This window comes from Balaenoptera borealis, assembly GCF_965194805.1.
Source record: "Balaenoptera borealis genome assembly, chromosome: 10".
NCBI lineage: Eukaryota > Metazoa > Chordata > Mammalia > Artiodactyla > Balaenopteridae > Balaenoptera > Balaenoptera borealis.
In genome coordinates this window covers 87,338,840-87,353,749 of record NC_138874.1, presented here as the reverse complement: position 1 = coordinate 87,353,749, position 14,910 = coordinate 87,338,840, and the positions used below count along the sequence as shown (strand labels likewise).

The following is a 14,910-nucleotide window of genomic DNA, read 5'->3' as shown; positions in this document are numbered from 1 at the left end:
TGGTGTTTTAAATGCTAATATTCACTGTAACTTGCCTTTAGATAATTTAATAATTACTAATTATTCAAATACAATATCAGACTCTCTGCTGAGCCAGAGATGGTTTGTAAAATTGATATTTGGTGTATAAAAGACTGGCTGTTGGTGCTTAGCAGCCCTCTACAATGTCATGGTCTTAATTTGCATTCTAATTTGTAATGAAGGAATGCTGAGTGAAGGGCATTCCACCGCCCTCAAGTTTTAATCAGGTGTGTGTTCTAACATTTTTTGCCTCTTTTTAAGAGTATCAGAACTTGTTTAGAACATGAAATTTAAGAATTGATGTGAATGTTTGACCTAGTTGTCCATTAAGTGTTTTAGCTACTTAAACTTATATTTTAAGTTATTTGACTTGTTGACATTATGAAGGAAATGGTTATATATTCTCATAAACTCCATGGTTCTCAACCTTGGGTACACATTAGAATCACTTGGGAGTTTAAAAAATTTCAATGCCCAGGGCTTCATCCTATGCCAATTTATCTGTCCTGCTTTAAACCCAGTCTCTACTATTTACCTGATTCTAGTTCCCAGCATCTGAGGATGGATCTGTCAGCTGAAAAGCTCCCAGACCACATGTGTCTGAGAAGCTGGTTCTCCTACTAAAATAGCCTAGTTTGAAAATCAGAGTCTTCAGATACTCTTATATGCTCTTCCTGAGGCCTTAGCTCATTCTGTCCCCCATTCCTTTGATCTCTTGGACATTGAGCCTCTTCTCTGGTGATCTTAGCTCTGGTTCTGTTTTCTCAGAGATTCCACAATTGAAGGCTTAATCCAGCTGTAGTCATAGTGACTTCAGCCTCTGTCTTGCCCTACAGAGGCACCAGAACAATGGGGATTTTGCCCACTTGGGATCTGGAGTCTTGTCAGAATACTGCGTTTGTCCCCAGGACTAGCCCAAGATAAGATTGAAAATGGTTGAAATTTGTCTCTGGACCCCAAATTCTCTGCTCATGTGTACGTGATTATACATAAAAAGCCATTAAATCCATTCCAGATTAAACTTGTTGAATAATAGTCAATCTTAGCAGGTTAATAAAGGTAAAAGAAGCATAAGTAGAGGGTGGTAGTGGTTATCTCAGCTAATGTCTAGTGTCCCAGGCTTAAGGCATGGTTCCTAGAGAGTATTACAAAACAATGTAAGAGAGCATTTAAATGAAACTTGGGGTCAAAGACTGTTCAGAGATGAACATACCTGTTTCTGAAGTTGGTGTGTTCTGGCAGAGGTACTATACAGAGAGTCAGAGAGAGTGTACTTCAAATTAAATTGAATCTGGTAAGGTAAAACCTTTTTCCTTTGGAATTTGTTCAGAAATGATTTAGGTGTTATACCCAGAGTTTTTGGTCCTATGAGAGTTTCTTGGGAAAGAGGAAGGGTTTGCCAGGATATTCTGAAAAAAACATTTTAGGCATCAAGTCTTTTGTGGGTTGTAAATCTCAGATTCTTAATTTAATGTTATTGGAGGCTTTCAAAGGACAAAGAACCAAGTTGCAGAGTTTTAAACTCAGAGGCAAGGTAGCATAGAAACTAATAACCTTTCTCATCTAAATATTATTCAGCTCAGAATGCATTGATAAATCCTTGACTTATCATACTTTATGGTGTTGTCTCTTAATGGGTAGAATAGTTGATGGAGAAGTAACAGGGGTCATGAGCCATGTCATATTTGTCATCTTGAGGTTTGTTTTAGCTTGGGAGGGGAATCATCAGAAATAGGCCCTAGGTTTTAGGAAATCAGATTTCACAACTATTTAGGGAAATGCTCTCTCATGACCCAAGTCTTGGGCCATAACTGGGAAAATGGCTTGAGAATTTGAGGTTTTTGAAAAATGAAATTCATGGGGACTTCCCTGGTGGTCCAGTGGCTAAGACTGTGCACTTCCACTGCGCAGGGTGCAGGTTCGACCCCTGATCAGGGAACTAGGATCCTGCATGCCGTGTGGCGTGCTGCTCCCCCACCCCAAAAAAAGAAATTCATGATATATAATCAGAAATTAACACAATGAGGGAAAAATGGAGACAAAGATTAATGGATACATGCTATTTTGTGATCTCTCAAAGGCTGTGAGAAGAGTACAGTATACCTAAGTATAAAAGAATACCAAAGTTTATAAAAATAGTGTTAGAAAATCTCCATTTCCTAACCTGAACTCTTGACAAGTGCTAAGGCTAACAAAAGGATTTTGTAAAAATATTTTGATAGCAAGACCAAAGGCTCATTACATGGGATCAATGATGTAACAGAGTAAAAGAAGAATGGCTCTATCTCATTCTTTCTCTTTTTATTTTTCATCAAATAAAATAACCTTCAAACAAGAAAAGACAAGAGGAAATAATCCCTGATAAGAGGGAAGTGAAGCCTTAGATAAGGAGATTGATTGTACAGGAGTACCCAGCCGCCTTAGCAGTAAGTTTAGTTGCTCATATAAATGATCTTTTAGAGATACTGAGAGATCATGCTGATAAGTAATGCTTGAATAACTGTATACGACAGAGGCAAATTGTTTTTCTAGAAGGAAAATGAAGAAAGTGGATTCTCCCTTACAAAACATAGTGAACTTGATGTTGATGAGGCACAAGATTTTAGAATGTGTTATTAAAATTTACTTTTTAAGTCACAGGAAGTAATGAACATGAGGAGCTATTATGGATTCATTAAAACAAAAATGCCAGAACAACTTCAGTTCCTCTCTTTGGTAGGTTTTAGCAAGACTAGAAGAACAAAAGAGTATAAATAAAGTATTATATCTTGTTGGACAAGATGGAGAAATGTGGGTAGAATAGTACAGTCAGGTAAACATGTAAATAATTATAGAATTAAAGTATTGGTATGATATTACCCATAATATGTCACATACTATCTTTTAGTAGAACATGACAGATATTCTTGACTTTGACCTATTCAAATCATTGTTGATGACATATGAAGGCACAGTGATCTGATGATTAAATTGAACAAGGACATGAGATGGGTGTGGGGCAGGGACTAGTAATATGGAATGATGAAGACAGCATCTAAAATGATCTCAACTGACTGAAATGACGTGCCATATCTAACAAGATGAGTTATAGTAAGGACAGGTACATTTGCATAGCATTTTCTACTTTGCAAAACACTTTCACACCCCTTGTCTCACCTGGTTTTCAGAAGAACTCAAAGAGATAGAGATAGTGGTATGCATTATCGTGGTTTTACCAAGCAAAAAACTAGGATTCAGTTTTTCACTTAAAGTCACATTTTCTTTGTTGTGGTGCTGGTGGTGGTGATGATCTGTTTTAGTTTTTTTTTCTTTTTTTCCTTTCTGCCTGGAATTCAGATTTATGCCGAGAGCAGTGAATGAAGAATGTTTTATGCCTTTTTCGGTCTGTATATTTTTACAGCTGTATTGAGGTATAATTAACATATGATAAATTGTATCTATTTAAAGTGTGACAAGCTTTGATATATGTATATATTTGGGAAACAGTCACCACAATTTAAAAAAAGGTATTTATCAAGTCCAGAAGTTTTGTTGTATACCTTTGTAATTTATCCCCTTTTCCTTCTCCTTCCTTCCCTCTTTTTTCTTTTTTTATCTATTTATTTATGTATCTATCTATTTATTTATTTTTGGCTGCGTTGGGTCTTCGTTGCTGCGTGTGGGCTTTCTCTAATTGCTGCAAGCAGGGGCTACTCTTCGTTGCGGTGCGCAGGCTTCTCATTGCGGTGGCTTCTCTTTGTTGCGGAGCACGGGCTCTAGGCGTGCGGACTTTGGTAGTTGTGGCATGTGGGCTCAGTAGTTGTGGTGCACGGGCTTAGTTGCTCTGTGGCATGTGGGATCTTCCCGGACCAGGGCTCGAACCCGTGTCCCTTGAGTTGGCAGGCGGATTCTTAACCACTATGCCACCAGGGAAGTCCCTCTCTTTCTTTCTTTCTTTTTTTTTTTTTACTTTAAAAATTTTCTTTTTCCCTTCCCTTTTTCATTCTCAGGTAACCACCGGTCTGCTCTCTGTCATCTTAGATTAGTTTGCATTACCTAGAATTTCATATAAGTAGAATCACACAGTATGATCTTTTTTTTGTCTTTTTTCACTCAGAAAATTATTTTAAAAGTCTCTCGATGTTGCATATATTAATAGTTTTGTTCCTTTGTATTGCTCAGTAGTATTTTATTGCAAGGGAAGTACCACAGTTTGTTTATCCACTTACCCAGTAATGAACTTTTGAATTGTTTTCAGTTTTTGGCTATTACAAATCAAGCTGCTGTGATTATTCATATGTAAATCTTTGTGTGGACATATTTTTTGATTCTCTTGGATAAATAACTACAGTGGAATGACTGAGCCATATGATAGCTTAACTTTTCAAGAAGCTATTAAACTTTCCCAAAGTGGTTTTGCCATTTTACATTCCCACTAGCATTGTATTTATAAGAGTTCCAGTTGCTCCACATTATCTCCAGTACTTGATATGGTCAGTCTTTTTAGCCATTATAGTGGAAGTGTAGTGTTGTCTCATTGTGGTTTAAATTTGCGTTTCCCTAATGACTAATGTTGAAGATATTTTTGTGTACTTATTTGCCATCCATATATATTCTTTAATGAATGTTTAAATCTTTTGCTTATTTTTTATAGGTTGTCTTGTTGAATGGTAAGAGTTCTTTATATATTGTAGATACTAGTCCTTTGTCTTATATGTAGCTTGCAAGTATATTCTCCCATTTTGTGGCTTGTCTTTTCATTCTCTTAAGAGTATCTTTTTTTTTTTATGGTTTTGCCCCACATCTGCTTGATATTAATTGGGCAAGACGGGGACATGCTTTTTTTTTTTTTAATTAATTTATTTATTTTTGGCTGCGTTGGGTCTTCGTTGCTGCACGCGGGCTTTCTCTAGTTGGGGCGAGCAGAGGCTACTCTTCATTGTGGTGCGCGGGCTTCTCATTGTGGTGGCTTCTCTTTGTTGTGGAGCACGGGCTCTAGGTGCGTGGGCTTCAGTAGTTGTGGCATGCAGGCTCAGTAGTTGTGGCTCTTGGGCTCTAGAGCGCAGGCTCAGTAATTGTGGCGCACAGGCTTAGTTGCTCCACGGCATGTGGGATCTTCCCAGACCAGGGCTCAAACCCACATCCCCTGCATTGGTAGGCAGATTCTCAACCACTGCGCCACCAGGGAAGTCCGAGAGTATCTTTTGAAGAGCAAAAGTTATTAATTTTGAAGTCCAATTTATTGATTTTTTTCCTTTTATGATTTGTACTTTTCTGTCCTTTTTAAGAAATCTTTTGCCAAATCAAAGATCAGTAAGTTTTCCTCATATGTTTTCTTCTAGAAATTTTATAGTTTTAGCTCTGAAATATAGGTCTATGATCCATTTGTAGTTTATTTTATATATTGTATGAGTTAAGGGTCAAGGGGTTTTGTTTTGTTTTGTTTTGCTTATGGCTATTCATTTGTTCTAGCACCATTTGTTGAAAAGATTACCCTTTCTCCACTGAATTCCCTTAGCACTTTTATTGATAATCAAGTGACCACATATCTATGTGGATCTATTTCTGAACTTTTTTTTCTGTTGCAGTGATTAATTTGTTTTTTGGGTTTTTTTGATGCCAGTATCACACTGTCTTGATTATTGTAGCTTTACAGTAAGTCTTGAAATCAATTCTTTTTCAGAGTTGTTTTGGATTTTTTAGGTTCTTTGCATTTCCATGTTAAGTTTAGAATTGGCTTGTCAATTTCTACAGAAAACCCTGGGGTTTTGATTAGGATTGCATTAAATCTATGGATCAATTTGGGAAGAATTCACATCTTAACATTATATTAAGTCTTTTGATTAATGAACACAGTATCTCTTGACTTATTTAGGTATCTTTACTTTTTCTTTGTAATGTTTTATAGATGTTAATGTTTAGGTTTTGTACAGCTTTTATTGAAATTACCCCTAAGTATTTCATATTTTTTATGCTATTTGTAAATGGTATTTTTTAAATTAAAAATTCTGATTGCTTGTTGCTAGTGTATAGAAAAACAGTTGGTTTTTGCATGTTGGCTTTGCATCCTGCACCTTTGCTAAACTCACTTATTAGTTCTAATTTCTTTTTTGTAGATTCCTGAAGATTTTTTTACATAGATTGTCATGTTGTCTGAGAATAAAGACAGTTTTATTTCTACCTTTCTAATCTGTATGCCTTTTATTTCTTTTTCTTGCCTTATTACACTGGCTAGAACCTCCAGTACAATGTTGAATAGAGGTGAGAGCAGACTTCTTCTCTTGTTCCCAATCTTAGGGGGAAAGTATTCAAAGTTGCCCAAGAAACAGAATGGGGAGTTATTAATTAGCATGTTGAAAATATCTATAAAATAGATAGACTTCTTATAAGCCTTTGTGTCTAAGTTGGCAATGTCCTGATTGTTAGGTTGATTATTGTTGACATGCTTAAATTGAAGCTAAATAATTTTTATATAGACATAAAGGCATAAAATGCATAAGGTAGAAAAGGAGTCATAAAAATTGCCTACTCTGAGCAAGTGTCAAGGAAATGCCTAAACATAATGACTGACAAGATGATATATTTTCTGACCATCACCTTACCTCTAAGCAGTTACTGTCTATCATCCTCAGTAAAATTTATATCCTTTAGTATTCCATAATAGCCCATCTTAGGCTGCCTTTTCCCTTTCCATTCCACTCACACCACAGATTTCCTTAGAAGGCCAGTCTGGAAATAAAGATAGAATAATAGTCACATTCTTGGTCTGTGACTGAGGTTGAGAATAGTTGACCAGTTGGTACATCTTTGGGGTATTAAGCAGTGATAGGCAGTACTTGTTTCTATCTTGTTCTCATTGTAGCTAGGGGAGGCCCTCAACCTGGAGTGAGTCCTTCCTTCCCCCGTCCCTGTTTCCACTTTTCATTGGCCCATGAACAGAGGCTAGGAAGCTCTAGGGGTGGGCCCTGTGTTAGTTTGAGTTCCAGGGTTTTCACCAGTGTATTAGACTAATGTTTTTTTTTGTTTTTTGTTTTTAACATCTTTATTGGAGTATAATTGCTTTACAATGGTGTGTTAGTTTCTGCTTTATAACAAAGTGAATCAGTTATACATATACATATGTTCCCATATCTCTTCCCTCTTGTGTCTCCCTCCCTCCCACCCTCCCTATCCCACCCCCTAGGTGGTCACAAAGCACCGAGCTGATCTCCCTGTGCTATGCGACTGCTTCCCACTAGCTATCTATTTTACATGTGGTAGTGTATATATGTCCATGCCACTCTCTCACTTTGTCACAGCTTACCCTTCCCCCTCCCCATATCCTCAAGTCCATTCTATAGTAGGTCTGTGTCTTTATTCCCGTCTTGCCCCTAGGTTCTTCATGACCTTTTTTTTTTCTTAGATTCCATATATATGTGTTAGCATACAGCACACGGTATTTGTTTTTCTCTTTCTGACTTACTTCACTCTGTATGACAGACTCTAGGTCCATCCATCTCACTACAAGTAACTCAACCTGGAGTGAGTCCTTCCTTCCCCCGTCCCTGTTTTCACTTTTCTTTGGTCCGTGAACAGAGGCTAGGAAGCTCTAGGGGTGGGCCCTGTATTAGTTTGAGTTCCAGGGTTTTCACCAGTGTATTAGACTAATGGTTTTTTAACTCTTAGTTGTTAAATTTCATTTTAAATGAAAGCTTAATGCAGAAGCCCAATAAACAAAACAGATACAAGCTTGATTCTGTTAGTATAAATAAGTTTTGCAAATTCAATATTTTAACATTCTAAATTTAATGAGAGCAATAAAGTTGCGATGAATGCAGATCTAATACCAAGGGGTACAGGTAACATTCTTCTTCAGTAACCAGTTTGTTTGGTTGAATATCAGTATTGAGAAAAATCCTGACTTCTCGGATAATTTAGTTCCATGTGACTTTTTTTTTTTTTTTTTTAATAGCTTGCCTTGCAGTCTCAGAGTATTTTTCAAGTAAACTCATCCAGAACTTGGACATAAAGGAGTAGGAAATTGGTTTCGCAGTTCAGTCACTAACAGTTTCTAACAAACTGCTTACATTTTTTATCATGTATTAAAAAGTCAGGAAAAGGGGAAAAAATTAAATGCTAAACAGTTGGTATTGTGTTGATGAGACCGTTTATAGGTTCCTTTGTTGACTGCTGTTATGCTTTGATTAAACACACAAGGCAAGATATGCCCTGATTTCACCTGCCACTTAATTGCTTGTGACATGCATGTGCTGTACTGCATTTGCTTGTAAAGCTTTTAGTGAGCAAATATGTGCAGGCCTGAATTGGGTTGGGGTGGAGGATGGGGAGGGAGAACAAAAGACCAGTGTAGCATTGCAAGCCTTCCTAATCAATGACACGTTTACTAGGAGTCCAAATATATACACAGAGATAGCAGGAGAAAATTTATTTTGAGGTTTGCATGAAAATGAGTTAACATGATTGTGAGATCTCCAGTTATTAATATTTGGTATAGAACTAATTTGAGTGTGTATATTTTTATTACACTTAAAAATATTCTTTTTAAAAAACTATTTTCAAAAGGATATTCAAATCAAATGCTTGTGGAATTCCTGAAACTCTTCAGCAGGACCTGAGGTTCTGTGGAACAGTTTGAAGACCACTCTGCTAGACCATTGTCATTCCACATAGGAATGTTTTCTCCAGCTTCTCTTCAATCCTTATTTGAAATTAGAATTCTGGTAAATTAAGGGGAAAATACATAGGTCTCTATCACAGTGTGTTAATATTTATGAGTTTTATATGCTTAATGATAGCAAAATAATAATTTAAAAAGCAATCAACAATGAATAACAAAAATTGAGACAGAATTCACCCCCCAAATATGAGGTATGTGTAATTCACAATATATCCTAGTATTTAAAATATCTTTAAAATGTCTGCTTATTTTTTATGTTTCACATATTCTTGTTATTTATATGGGCAAAAATTCATATTATTAACAGGTCTAAACTGAGACACCAATGATTTGCGTTCCTAAGTCTGAGCTTTAAAATGGAATTTCAAACTCTCTTAACTCTCATACATTTATACAAGTTTTACCTGAAAGGAAGATGATAATACTCTTTGGCTTGTTTAACACACACAGCGCACATAAGGATATAATGGAGATGTAGAGATTTCACAATGTTGCTTCAAAATAGAGTTTTTCCTTCTCATGTGATCACTGTGGATTTTCCACCCCACACCTCTTCATTTCTCTCAGTCAGTTTCTTCACAGTTTTCATTCAGCTTTTCTCTCACTTTTACTTTTTTTTTTTCCCCATCAAGGTACATTTTATTGAGGTTTTTTAAAAAATTTTTTAATTTAATTTTTTTTTTTATACAGCAGGTTCTTATTAGTCATCAATTTTATACACATCAGTGTATACATGTCAATCCCAATTGCCCAGTTCAACACACCACCATCCCCACCCCCCCGGCTCTTTCCCCCCTTGGTGTCCATACATTTGTTCTCTACATCTGTGTCTCAACTTCTGCCCTGGAAACCGGTTCATCTGTACCATTTTTCTAGGTTCCACATACATGCGTTAATATACGATATTTGTTTTTCTCTTTCTGACTTACTTCACTCTGTATGACAGTCTCTAGATCCATCCACGTCTCAACAAATGACTCAATTTCGTTCCTTTTTATGGCTGAGTGATATTCCATCGTATATATGTACCACAACTTCTTTTTTTTTTAATTAATTAATTTATTTTATATTTATTTTTGGCTGTGTTGGGTCTTTGTTGCTGCGCACGGGCTCTCTCTAGTTGTGGCGAGAGGAGGCTACTCTTCGTTGCAGTGCGTGGGCTTCTCATTGTGGTGGCTTCTCTTGTTGTGGAGCACGGGCTCTAGGCGCGTGGGCTTCAGTAGTTGCAGCACATGGGCTCAGTAGTTGTGGCTTGCGGGCTCTAGAGCGCAGGCTCAATAGTTGTGGTGCACGGGCTTAGTTGCTGCGCGGCATGTGGGATCTTCCCAGACCAGGGCTCGAACCCATGTCCCCTGCATTGGCAGGCGGATTCTTAACCACTGCGCCACCCAGGAAGTCCCTGTACCACAACTTGTTTATCCATTCGTCTGTCGATGAGCATTTAGGTTGCTTCCATGACCTGGCTATTGTAAATTGTGCTGCAATGAACATTGGGGTGCATGTGTCTTTTTGAATTATGATTTTCTCTGGGTATATGCCCAGTAGTGGGATTGCTGGGTCATACGGTAGTTCTAGTTTTAGTTTTTTAAGGAACCTCCATACTGTTCTCCATAGTGGCTGTATCAATTTACATTCCCACCAACAGTGCAAGAGGGTTCCCTTTTCTCCACACCCTCTCCAGCATTTGTTGTTTGTAGATTTTCTGATGTTGCCCATTCTAACTGGTGTGAGGTGATACCTCGTGGTAGTTTTGATTTGCATTTCTCTAATAATTAGTGATGTTGAGCAGCTTTTCATGTGCTTCTTGGCCATCTGTATGTCTTCTTTGGAGAAATGTCTATTTAGGTCTTCTGCCCATTTTTGGATTAGGTTGTTTGTTTCTTTAATATTGAGCTGCACCTCACTTTTACATTTGATTTATTAGAACCCCAAAATGTATAATTGAAAGAGATCTTAGAGGTGATTCAGTCCTATTCCAGTTTTTGAAGTTCAGAGTGAAATAATCCTAACCAGATGCTGGCTGGAAAAGAGCTTGAGTGTGTCTCCTTGAGTGTACAGATTTATATAAAGAAACAAAATCACAAAAATAAATTTATTTATTTATTAACTAACCACTTTGGTTCTAGAATCTCTGTGTGGTCTTCCCTGTAACTTTAGACTTTGAATTACTAATTGGCAGAAAAATACTCATTTTATTTTAGTAATATACATATGTACATAAATAGTGATATTCTTCTATTTTTAAGATCCTATGGCACTGTAGAATAGAAACGAGCAGACAGATTGAGACAGGCAGATCTGAATTGAAATATTAGTTCAGCCACCTACTAATTGTGTGATCATGGGAAGTTACTTAGCCTCTCTAAGTCTCATTTTCTTCATCTGTAAAGTAGAAAAATAACATGTATAAAGGTCCTTATGCATATTAGGAGCTCAATGAAGTGTAGGCAAGTAAATAAGTTGGTTATAATGATAAAAGATAAAGGATATGTTAAAAGCATGACAGCTGAAAGTGAAAGGAGAGGAAAAAGGACTGTAGTAGGGACAGTATGGAAGAATAGGAAAAATTGGGAACTACAGTAGATAGGAAACAGTTCAACTTGTATTTAGTTTAATTCTAATATTTTAAAGCACATTCTTTTCCTATTGCCATTAGTATATACTCTGCACAATTTTAACCCTTATTGAACTTAAACATTTTCTCTTGTGATCAAATTGTATTTAAATTTTTAAGTGTCGTTTTTACTTGTTTTTATTAGTGTTATTGTTCTCTGAGTAATCACACATATTTTAATTTAATTTACAGGTGGCCGTTTGTTGCATCTGTTTTTTTGTTATCCTTCCTCTAAATCTTGTTGGTACAATACTTGGCCGAAATCTGTCAGGTCAGCCGAACTTTCCGTGTCGTGTCAATGCTGTGCCTCGTCCCATACCGGAGAAAAAATGGTAAAGAGAATGCGAAATTTTATGTGATTGCTTCTCACAGTATATAAATTCCTAAGGCTATTATGTATACATAATTTTTAGAATTGGCATGTATTTATAAGTTTAAACTTAAGAATTTGTCTTTTTACTTTTTCCTTCAATTTATATTGCTAGGAGTAGTAATAAATGATATGCTTATTTCACTTTTTTGAATATTGGTGCCGTTTACAGAGAAATCAAATGCTTTGGTAAGTACACTAGTGCATAGAGGTGGGTGGGACCTAAAGCGGCAGCCGTTGTATAACTGCAGTCTATAAACCAGATTTGACCTGCTGCCTGTTTTCATAAATAAAATTTTGTTGGAATATAGCCATGCCTGTTTGTTGGCATATTGTCTGTGACTGCTTTTACAGGGTGGCATCAAAGTTGAGTAGTTATGACAGAGACCATATCACCTGCAAAACCTGAAATACTTACTATCCGAACCTTTACAGAAAAAGATTGCCAACCCCTGGCTTCTAATTTCACTTTCCTTTCCAGATATTTTATTATTCGAAACAACATTGACTTATAGCCATAGATTTTGTATCAGTTGAGAGAGGAATTAGTATTGAGACCAATTATAATTTACTGACCTATGTTCTTTACCTTCACTTCTGGGATAGTATAGAATCTCTCAAATACATTTTTCACATTTTATGCACAAAATGTATTTTTGAGGATCTCCCATAATTCAAGATTTCATCCTGACGAAGGATGACAGGTATTTCTGTTTAACAGCTAAAGCGATTCTTCTATTGCAATAGTGTAAGCATAGTTTATAGTTCATTTGACCATTCAGCTTTGAAATAGTGATTCTTGATGGATTTTTAACTTGAGGTGGTTTGTATTTTTTCAACTTTTGGACATAAAGTGAGATATCACTAATATGTTTATGTTTCTAATTTTCATAATTCAAATTTGAACAAAATGTGAACTCATATGTTTTGCCTTTTAAGATTAGTAAATTGAGGACTTCCCCAGCAGTCCAGTGGTTAAGATTCCACCCTTCTACTGCAGGGGGTGCGGGTTCGATCCCTAGTCAGGGAACTAAGATCCCACGTGCCGCACGGCGCAGCCAAAAAAATAAAAATAAATAAATAAATAAAATAAAATTAGTAAATTGAATGTTTTAGTGATGATTTATGCTATTCTGCATTCTTTATTTTCCTAATTCTTACTTGCAGACATAAATAGAACAATCTTACTGTACATTTTTTTTATTCCCCATCTCATAAGAATAGCTATACGGTAGACTCTACATATTCATAATAAGGGATATATATTGAAAAGCCTCTTTTCCTAGATATTTTGCTATATTGTAAGTATAACTTATGTTTAAGTACTTATATAGTCTTTTGTAGACTTGGAGGTGTGTAGACATTTGCAGAAGTGGAGGCTGAATAAAATAGCCCCGTAGTGTAAAGGAGAGTGATCTGTTCTAGTCTTGGGAATTGTCCGTGTTCTTTTTCTCTTAGATTGGTGCTTATGAGAACTTTTGTAGTCTGTTTTTTAAAGTCAGTTTTATCTTCAAATCAAGATTAGACTGTTAAGGCCCATTGACCTAATGTTTGTTCCTTTACCCATTACTGGGGAGGATAAGGTTAAAGGAAAAGCATAGAAATCACAAAAGTTCCTCTGGGTCACTAGGGCTGGTGAAGGAGAGGAAGGAGCAACACGTGACCTTGCTAATAGCCATGGGTCACATTTAGGTGTAGGAAGGCTCGCGTGTCTCTTCATTTTCTTTATGTAGTTGTATGGGAACCAAAATCTGAATACTAGATCTGGCGGGCATGTCATTTTTAACCTCTGTGGATCTTGGCTTTCTATAAAAGGAGGAAAGAAGACTAGACTTTAAAATTTTTTAATTTTTTTTTTCGGCTCTCAAACTCATTTTCTTCTCAGTTTTGTAGTTTGTTCATTTCAGAAATAGTAGTTTACTATCTTTTATGTGCCACATACTGTGCTGGACACTGGGAATACCTGGGTGAATAGCTTCTGCCTGCCAGGGTTTATAATCTAGTGAGGTATTTAATTAGACAGTACAGTATAGTGTGGTAAGTGCTGCCATGGAGTTACGTTCAAGAGACAGTGGAAGAACCCACCTCTTCTTGGGAGACCCGGGAAAGGCTTTACAGGGAGAACACTTGAGTCAGTGCTCGCAGGAGAGAACTATGAGACAAGGGAAGGCATTCCAGGTGGAGAATTACCAGTTGCAATCAATAAATGTTTGTTGAGTGAATGAATGAGGTTTGAATTTTATTTTTTATTCATTCTTTGACTCCTTTTATAACTCAGAACTCGTAATACCTTAATTGTATGATTCATAGGAAAACAAATTACTGAACCAAGGCAAGCATGAGCAAAGAGATTGGCAAGGCCACAATTTGGGAAACATTATTTCAGATGCAGGGGGGTCTCAAGACTTTTATTTTCTTTCACTATGGCTTTCTGTAAGTAAATGACAAAAATTTTTAGAAGTTAACTGAAAAGTATAGAACAGGAGCAAATACTCACAGTTTTTCTTGAGTTCTGCCAGTAGCAAGTATTTGTGTTCCACAAGTTCTTATCTCGGCCTTGAATGCCAAAAAGAATTTTGACTATAACCTACAGCTAATTTGAAGTCCCCTCTCAGTACTGTGCCTCTTTGAATTTTTGTTTTTCTTTTTACTGGTTTGTTTCTATCCTTTAGATTATTTTTAAGTACCAAGCATCTGATTTCTATTATCAGGGTTTATATAATATAATGTGGAAATCATACTAGAAGTTTACTGTTAATTTTAATATTTTCCAGGTTCATGGAGCCTGCAGTTATTGTTTGCCTGGGAGGAATTTTACCTTTTGGCTCAATCTTTATTGAAATGTAAGTTTTGGCAATGTATTTATGTTTTGGGGGATTTCATTGTAATAAGAAAATTTAGGAGTCAGGATAGGTATAGAATCATCAGATGGGCAGGCATCTAACAGAGTTAGTTTGTTAAGTCCATGCTTCTAGAAAGGGGTCTACGTAGTCAATCAAAAGGTGGTTTTCTGCTTTGTTCTCAAATATTCAGGTGAAGTTTATACTGTTTTTGTATTGTGTTCTAGACCTTTCTCACCAAACAGGAGATCTTAGAAATCAAAGCATGCATGCTAGAGAATGCATGCATGTCAGACCAGCCTTTGATCACCTACATGATATAAGAAATTACTGATTTTTATTTTTAAAATATTTCTAAGGGTCCAGGGAACTAAGTAAGCCATTACCTACCAGTTGGTCAAGATCCTGA

At 36.4% G+C, this 14,910-nt stretch overlaps 1 protein-coding gene across 3 annotated transcripts in view; it reads left to right on the top strand.

Moving 5' to 3' along the window:
- The window catches only part of TM9SF3 (transmembrane 9 superfamily member 3), a 76,136-nt gene that overhangs the window by 42,178 nt on the left and 19,048 nt on the right, over window positions 1-14,910 (top strand). For all 3 annotated transcript variants that reach the window (XR_014248805.1, XM_082406530.1, XM_082406529.1), the window contains exons 10-11: window positions 11,484-11,623; window positions 14,436-14,504. Coding sequence is in view for 2 of the 3 variants with exons in the window: in XM_082406530.1 (XP_082262656.1) it covers window positions 11,484-11,623; window positions 14,436-14,504 (209 nt within the window). In the remaining variant the exon portion in view is untranslated. The remainder of the gene's footprint in view (window positions 1-11,483; window positions 11,624-14,435; window positions 14,505-14,910) is intronic.